The 8620-nt window shown below is 45.0% G+C and overlaps 1 protein-coding gene across 1 annotated transcript in view; it reads left to right on the forward strand.

Moving 5' to 3' along the window:
* The window catches only part of LOC127594459 (dynein axonemal heavy chain 12-like), a 30055-nt gene extending 23127 nt beyond the window's left edge, over positions 1-6928 (forward strand). The window contains exons 48-73 of the mRNA XM_052056328.1: positions 21-101; positions 174-350; positions 421-552; positions 668-757; positions 840-980; positions 1065-1306; positions 1390-1537; positions 1621-1766; positions 1903-2117; positions 2208-2400; positions 2482-2674; positions 2763-2935; positions 3193-3333; positions 3424-3582; positions 3691-3986; positions 4064-4317; positions 4394-4534; positions 4617-4754; positions 4824-5057; positions 5142-5330; positions 5460-5563; positions 5636-5840; positions 5913-6050; positions 6170-6261; positions 6372-6439; positions 6576-6928. Of these exons, the coding sequence (XP_051912288.1) occupies positions 21-101; positions 174-350; positions 421-552; positions 668-757; positions 840-980; positions 1065-1306; positions 1390-1537; positions 1621-1766; positions 1903-2117; positions 2208-2400; positions 2482-2674; positions 2763-2935; positions 3193-3333; positions 3424-3582; positions 3691-3986; positions 4064-4317; positions 4394-4534; positions 4617-4754; positions 4824-5057; positions 5142-5330; positions 5460-5563; positions 5636-5840; positions 5913-6050; positions 6170-6261; positions 6372-6439; positions 6576-6766 (4281 nt within the window). The 3' untranslated portion in view covers positions 6767-6928. The remainder of the gene's footprint in view (positions 1-20; positions 102-173; positions 351-420; positions 553-667; positions 758-839; positions 981-1064; positions 1307-1389; positions 1538-1620; positions 1767-1902; positions 2118-2207; positions 2401-2481; positions 2675-2762; positions 2936-3192; positions 3334-3423; positions 3583-3690; positions 3987-4063; positions 4318-4393; positions 4535-4616; positions 4755-4823; positions 5058-5141; positions 5331-5459; positions 5564-5635; positions 5841-5912; positions 6051-6169; positions 6262-6371; positions 6440-6575) is intronic.
* The last annotated feature ends 1692 nt before the right edge of the window (positions 6929-8620 follow it).

Below are 8620 nucleotides of genomic sequence, written 5' to 3' on the forward strand. Positions count from 1 at the left end.
AAATCATTGTACCTTTAAAGGTTGGTGAGATGAAACATGAGCTGGTAAATTTACAGCCCAAACTTGAAGAGGCACGGATGGAAAATGATAGAATGATGAAGGTAAAGAGATGAACAAGCATTAATTGAATTTTATGAAAATCGACACAACTATGCGACTCTGATGACGTGTAGGTGATCGAGGTTGAGTCTGTGGAGGTTGAAGCTGCGAGTAATCTTGTAAGTGTTGAAGAGGAGGCCACAGCTGTTCAAGCTGCTGAGGCTCAAGTTCTGAAGGATGAGTGTGATAGTGAATTGGCAGAAGCCATCCCTGCCCTTGAGGAAGCCATTGCAGCTTTGGACACCTTAAAAGTGAGAACTCTCTGAATTTTTGCCTTGCATGTGACCTTCACTTTGACCTTCGGTTACCTCTTAACTGCAGCCTGCTGACATTACTGTTGTAAAATCCATGAAAAACCCTCCCGCTGGAGTTAAGATGGTGATGTCAGCCGTGTGTGTAATGAAGGGAATGCCTCCAGATAAAGTGGCAGATCCTTCTGGGTCTGGAAAAAAAGTATGTATTGAAAAAATCACTCGACAATGGGGAATAATAAAAATGCTTTTGCATCTGCATATCATCATTGAACCCATGGCATTTGTTTTACCTGTACTTTTTCATAATTTCCTAGGTTTTGGACTACTGGGGTCCAAGTAAGAAACTATTAGGTGAGATGAACTTTTTGAAGGATCTGAAAGAATACGACAAAGACAATATTCCTGTGAGTGTCTCGACTGAAAATCATGAAAATCAATGCCTAAAAAAGAAAACTTGAATTTGTCTTTCCCCTCTCTTTATTACAGGAGGAGTCTATGCAAAAAATCCGTGCTACCTACATGACTAATCCTGACTTCAGCCCTGCTAAGGTGGCAAAAGCCTCCTCCGCAGCAGAGGGCCTTTGCAAGTGGATCAAAGCAATGGAGTCCTATGACAGGGTGGTGAAGGTGTGAATTCCCATTCGTTTCTTTTTTGATCTTCAAAATGGAATGCATTTCTACCTCCAGGTATACTCACTTCTGTGCTTTTAGATCGTGGCTCCCAAAAAGGCCAAACAAGCAGAGGCTCAGGCGACCCTGGCCGCTGCCATGGCCACATTATCAGAGAAGCGAGCCCAACTCAAGGAGGTTATGGACCGTTTAGCTGACCTGCAAAGAATATCTCAGGAGAAGACAGAGGAGAAAGCCAAGCTAGAAGCCCAGAGGGATTTGTGTCAACAGAAGTTGGAGAGAGCTGAAAAACTCATCGGTGGTCTGGGTGGGGAGAAAACGAGGTGACGAATGGCCCAGCATTTCTTTTTATAAGAAGCATTACAACAATGGCAGCGCAGCAGACAGCAAACATGGTTTTCCCCAGATGGTCCAAGGCTGCCGAAGATCTACAGAACACATACGACAACCTTACCGGGGATGTCCTTATCTCTGCTGGTGTCATGGCCTACCTGGGTGCTTTCACCGCCAGCTTCAGACAGGACTGCACCGGCCAATGGATTAAATTGTGTCAAGTAAATCCTTTGTTGACACACAAGGTCTTTCCCTGTCAGCTGTGACATGTATGATCGTTGTCCTCATCATTTCATTTCTCTAGTCTAAAAGTATTCCATCGTCAGATGACTTCTCTCTCAGCAAGACCCTGGGAGATCCCATTAAGATTAGGGCGTGGAATATCGCCGGTCTTCCCACCGACTCCTTCTCGATCGACAATGGTGTCATTACCAGTAATTCACGGCGATGGTGAGAAGCTTGATGCAGTTTATTGCAAAGCCGCTCTGTAAGAAGAGTATGAATGTCGTCTCTCTGCCATTGTGGCGCAGTGAAACATTTCATCATTCAGGCTCAGGACCGCGCTCATATATTCCTGCTCTTGCAGGCCTCTGATGATTGACCCTCAGGGTCAGGCCAACAAGTGGGTGAAGAATTCGGAGAAAGACAACAAGTTGAACATCATCAAATTAACGGATGATGATTACATGAGAACTTTGGAAAACTGTATCCAATTTGGAAGCCCCTTGCTGCTCGAAAATGTAGGAGAAGAGTTGGACCCCTCCCTGGAACCTCTTCTCCTCAAACAAACCTTCAAACAAGGTGGCAAAATTGTGACAGGGCCGCAAAAAGGTCACTTGAGATTGAAAAGGATGTAAAAATGTGAATTGCTGTCATGCTTGTTCCGCCTAGGTGGTGTGGAATGTATAAAACTGGGGGAGAGTGTGATTGAGTACTCCCCCGAATTCCGCTTCTACATCACCACAAAGCTGAGGAACCCGCATTATCTACCAGAACTGGCCACCAAGGTGTCTTTGCTCAATTTCATGATCACTCCAGAGGGCCTCGAGGACCAGCTGCTGGGGATTGTGGTCGCCAAAGAGAGGCACTTCACATTTCACTGAGCCTTCCCTCAAATTCTTGGGTCTCTTCATTCAAGCTATTTTTGGCTTCATCTGCTTTGCAGGCCAGAGCTTGAAGAAGAGAGGAACGCACTCATCTTACAGTCGGCTGCGAATAACAGGCAATTGAAGGAAACCGAGGACAAGATCCTTGAGACTCTTTCGTCTTCGGAGGGAAATATTTTGGAGGATGAGAGTGCCATTCAGGTCCTCGACTCTGCAAAGATCATGTCCAATGAAATTACCAAGAAACAAAAGGCATGTACTTTGCTCAACATAAGCGATCTGTGCGGCTGATGCGATGGATTTTTTCTCTCTGACTGCAATGTCTCAATGAATTCTCCAGATTGCAGAGGAGACTGAGATCATGATTGCCGAGTCTCGAGAGTGTTACAGAGCTATTGCCAAGCACTCATCTGTGCTGTTCTTCACCATTGCTGACCTGACCAACATTGACCCAATGTATCAGTACTCGCTCAGCTGGTTTGTCAACCTCTACATAAACTCTATCCAAGACAGGTGAGTGACACACCCAGGGTTTCTCTGTAATGAGTGTCGTGGGATTCAATTTACAGGATGAGACTTTTATGATAATAACCTGCTGCCCAAATTTCGCAATGCTTGCATGCTACTTCTGGTGGTAGATCTTACTGTGCAGTCTTGAACATTAAGTTACGAAGTGAATACCTTTGACATTGTGCGGATTCAAAGACACCATTTGTCGATTTTCAGCACCTGAAGTGCACTCCACTCAGAAGCCTCTTATTTTCATTTAGCAAGAAGTCCAAAATCCTGGAAAAGAGGGTTATGTACCTGATCGATCACTTCACCTACAACTTGTTTTGCAATGTCTGTCGCTCGCTGTTTGAGAAGGATAAACTTCTCTTCTCCTTCATCCTCTGCTGCAATCTGCTTCTGTGAGTGTCACAAACCATTTAGACTCATTGACGCATCTGGATCACTCCAATGCCTGCTGGAAATAAAACTGAATCTGACATTCCCATCAGGTCCAAGGGTGAGATAGAGTACTGTGACTTGATCTTCTTGATGACGGGAGGCGTGGGCCTGCAGAACACCCTTGCGAATCCTGATCCTAGCTGGCTGCAAGAGAAGAGCTGGGATGAGATATGTCGAGCCAATGAGCTTCCAGGCTTGAAAGGAGTCAAGTGAGAAAATGATTCAAAGGTTTATGTCATTGTTCTCGATTCAATAAAGTGAGACTATGACTCAACCCTTTTAAAAATGGCGACACCTTCATTGTGTTTCTTCCACAGAGACGCTTTCATCGCAGGCCCTGGACTTTTCAAGCCTGTCTTTGAAAGCAAAGATCCGAGCAACGTTCCTTTGCCCTCACCCTGGGACGATAAACTCAGCGATTTGCAGAAGATGATCGTTGTCCGCTGCCTCAGGCCTGACAAGATTGTGCCAGCTGTGAACAAATATGTGATCACTAAGCTGGGGAAAAATTTTGTTCAGCCCCCTCCCTTTGACCTCAGCAAGAGCTACATGGACTCGAACGCCACCATCCCGCTGGTGTTTGTGCTTTCTCCTGGCGCTGATCCCATGGCGAGTAGGTTCTGCAGTTTACTTCTCAAACTTCACGGGGCTCTGCCGCTCAAAGCTTCATGACACATTCACGCTTCACAGGCTTACTGAAGTTTGCAGCTGACAAGGACATGGGTGGCAACAATTTCCAGTCCATTTCTCTGGGACAGGGCCAAGGACCCATCGCTTCCAAAATGATCTCCACAGCCATGCAGAATGGGACATGGGTGTGTTTGCAGAATTGTCATCTGGCTGTGTCTTGGATGTCCACCCTGGAGAAGATCTGCGAGGACTTTAGTCCTGCAACATGCCACGAAGACTTCCGACTCTGGCTCACAAGCTACCCTTCGCCAAAGGTAAAGTGCAAGCGGATGTGCAGCAGTTTGGATTTGCCTGGTTCGGGCCCTGAAGCCGCCTCCTCTGTGAAACCAGTTTCCAGTGACTCTTCTTCAGAATGGAGTAAAAATGACAAACGAGCCCCCGACAGGACTGCGACTAAACATTCTGCAATCGTACATGTCAGATCCTGTTTGTGACCAAAACTTCTTCAATAATTGCATGAATAAAGAACTGGTGAGTTCGAGGTTCAGATTCAATTATAAGTCGATGCATACGGGTTCTTTTCTTACACCGGTTCGACTGCATCTGCTTTTAGGTCTGGGAAAAGCTCCTGTATGGCCTGTGCTTTTTCCACGCGCTTGTTCAGGAGCGAAGGAAGTTTGGCCCACTTGGCTGGAACATTCCTTACGGCTTCAATGAGACTGACCTTCACATCAGCATTCGACAGCTCCAGGTCATCATTTGTCACTCCCCAAATTGCTCCTGTCACGTGCATCCTAAGGTTTGTCCTCCTCTTCTGTAGTTGTTCATCAATCAATACGATGAGGTGCCCTTCGAGGCCATAACTTACCTGACTGGGGAGTGCAACTACGGAGGCCGCGTAACCGACAACTGGGATCGGCGCCTCCTGAACACCATGTTGGCTGACTTCTACAACAGGGATGTTGTGGAGAAACCCTCTTATCCTTTCTCACCAAGCGGCGACTATGTTACCCCCCCTAAGTCTTCCTATGATGACTACCTGCGATTTATTAAGGTAAGGCATCACACCGTACTTTGTGTCGTCGTGGGTTGCCTTGCAAGACTTTCAAAGCGTAACCATACCTTTGCGCCGTACCAGGAGCTTCCAGTCAGCCAGCACCCAGAAATATTTGGGATGCACGAAAATGTGGACATTTCGAAGGACCTGCAGCAGACCAAGTTGTTGTTCGATTCGCTGCTTCTCACCCAGGGACGGGGCTCGAAGGGAGGAGGTAGCTCTGGGACTGACAATGCGCTCTATGACATAGCCAATGACATCCTCACTAAGGTACCATGGAATATATCTTTTCATTTTCCATCTCCAAGAGTGGTCATCTGATTGAATAATATTGCACAGTTTCGTCAATGTATATCATGTGTTTTACAAGTAATACTTGCGTTCATTTAATCCCATCAGCTTCCAAATAATTTTGACATCGAAGTCTCTCTCTCAAAGTATCCAGTGCTCTACAGGGAGAGTATGAACACTGTGCTTGTCCAAGAAATGGAGCGCTACAACACGTAAGGGCAAACATTTTGTATCAAATTTGATGTCAAGTAAATCTCTTCATTTGACCTGTTTTTCCTTTGCAGGCTTTGTAGTACCATCCGTGTGAGCCTTCAGAACCTGCTCAAGGCCCTTAAGGGTTTAGTGGTGATGGACGCAGAGCTAGAGGGAATTGCAAATAGTTTGGGAGTGGGCAAGGTACCAGAGCAGTGGGCCAAACGCTCGTACCCGAGCCTCAAGCCCCTGGGCAGCTACATTAATGACTTTCTCGCAAGGCTCAAGTTTTTGCAGGTCAGTCACATTTTTCTCGAAATGAGATGTCCTGTCCAATTTGGTTTTCACATGAATCCTGTGTGCTCATAGGACTGGTTCAACACTGGTAAGCCGAGTGTGTTCTGGCTGTCTGGATTTTTCTTCACCCAGGCCTTCCTTACGGGCGCTACGCAGAACTATGCCAGGAAATACAATGTTCCAATTGACCTGTTGGGCTTTGACTTTGAGGTCAACACACACTATTTTTCCTTTCTTCAACACAACCGAACAGTCAGTCATGATCTTAAATGCTCATTGTAGACTTCGTTCGGCCGTTTTATGTGCGATTTTGGGATTTGATCCTTCAGGTTCTACCACTTGATGAATCAGACACGCCTCCGGAAGATGGTGTCTACATTTATGGATTGTTTCTTGATGGTGCTCGATGGGACAAAGAAAGGTAGTGGGGACCGCAGAAGTATCTTTGACAACAACGATCATTATTTGAAGTGCAAGTTGACCACCTGAAAAGCAGCTTAAAAAATCAAATTGTGTCTTTTCTATTATCAGTGGAGTGTTAGCGGAGCAGTATCCCAAAATCTTGTTTGACACTGTGCCCATTATCTGGATAAGACCAAGTAAGTATGCATTTGGATGTACACAGGGATAACAGCCATTTTGTGTTTTCATTCCTCCGGGATCTTAACCTTTCTTACTTTATCTCATTGTTGTCAGTGCTCATATTTTCTTTGCTTATCTTTCTCCTTCATGCAGCAAAAGACATCCCAGACGAATCTGACAGTCATTACATTTCTCCTCTTTACAAGACTAGTGAGAGAAGGGGAACCCTTTCTACAACAGGACATTCCACCAATTTTGTCATTCCGATGTTGTTGCCCACCGCCAAACGCCCTCAGCACTGGATAAAGCGCGGTGTGGCTCTGCTTTGTCAGCTTGATGACTAAGAGAATCTTTCGCTATCAAAGATGATTTGTTCTGACATTAAAAACAGTACAAATAAAATATATATGAGTAGGTAGAAAAACTGTATATGTGCAAATATAAGCATCATTACACGTATTTCTAATTGAGCCTCTAACTGAAAATAAAGTTATGATCAAGCTTCACATGACTTGTTTTTATGAAACCAAACAAATGTTACTAATTATAATGCAAATCAACCTAGGATATTTCACATTCCAAAAACATCCATGGCAGGTTGATTCGACACTCCAAATACAATACAATACAATACATTCTGATTTATATAGCGCTTTCACAACAGCGGCAGCTGTAACAAAGCGCTTTACAAAACAGTTAACATAAAGTAAAATAATAAACACAACACCTAACATAAAACACGGACAGTCGTGCAGTCCTAACCACTTTTCCGTCACACGCTTTGTTGTTTGAAGCGGTTTGAGATGAAAGAGGAGAGAATCAAAGTGTCCTTTAACCAATAGTCCCTAGGTATGACTGTGAGTGTTAATGGTTGTGGAAAAATCGTAGCGAACACGAGTAGCATGCAGGTTCTGTCGTCGTTCAAAGTTAAGATTAAGATATCCTTTATTTGTCCCGCAATGGGGAAATTAAAATCAGACAGAAAGGAAAACGCCGGGTAGGGAGAGGGAAAAAAACCACGCTCGAACTATCCTCTTCTGAGAATAATTTAAGTCCAGGATAAAAAAAAAAGACCCTAGCACATGAATAAGCATATGTTACAACAAGTCACAAGACATAACATGTATAAGCGGGAGGATGAATGGGAAGGGGGCGGGGGGTAACCGCGACGTGACCGTCCTGACTAGCTGCACGGACCCACGTGCGCTCTGCAGATCGAACCACGTCACGGGGGAAAAAGAATCGGAGCGATGAAGATGTTGATAACAAGGATGTGTATGCGCGTGTGGTTGTCCAGTTGTGTATGTGTATGCGTGTACAGGTCATAGCTGCTTCGTCGAGGTCTGCTCATCATGACGACAGTCCCGGCTTATCAGGCCGAGAAGGAGGGGGGTAATGGTGGGGGCCCTAGATTCCATGCGTACTTCCAAATCAGATGCGGATTTGGAACTGGGAGTCGCAGCTTGGAGTTTGAAGCGGATTACGTGGGACAGGAGAAGTGAACTAATGCTACAGCTTCGTGTTTGCTTTCAAAACTTAGCTTATAGCAGACGTGTGCACATTTTCAGCATGACGTCTCTGACCCACTGGTGAAAGGACACTTTGGTTCTCTCCTCTTTCAGCTATAACTGCTTCAGACAACAAAGTGTATGCAGAAATGTGGTGAAGATTGCACGAATGTCAATGTCCTATGTGTTGTGTTATTTTTGTTATTTTGACTTCAAAATGGCGCCACGAGAGTGGCTGCCTTTCCAGCAGATCCTATATTTTGTTGTTCTACTTCTTCCTTTCATAACTTTGCTGCTGTGAATTGGGAATTTCTTCATTGCGAGACTAATAAAGGTTTTCTTATCTTAACATGACTCGGAAAATGATGATTATAATTCCTGAGCAGATTCATCTGTGCAAAGTTAGCAGGATCAGCACAGTCAATGTTACATGAGCATACATTCACGGATTTCATTTCAGTGTTATTTTGATTGAATTGATTGATTGAAAGTCATAGCTGCAGTTTAGAGGTCCTTCTCTTGGGGTCACTCTTGATCCAGCAATGACAAGCTGGTTTGAGTGCCAAACGCCAACCCTCCAACCGCTGTGTGGATGCGATGGAGGTCTATGAGGAGTTTGGCATCTTCAAAGCTGGAAAATGTCTGAGCCAGGGCAGTTTGACTTGTCTGCAGAAGCTTCTCAGTTGACAA

This window comes from Hippocampus zosterae, chromosome 2, assembly GCF_025434085.1.
Source record: "Hippocampus zosterae strain Florida chromosome 2, ASM2543408v3, whole genome shotgun sequence".
In the NCBI taxonomy this organism is placed as follows: Eukaryota; Metazoa; Chordata; class Actinopteri; order Syngnathiformes; family Syngnathidae; genus Hippocampus; species Hippocampus zosterae.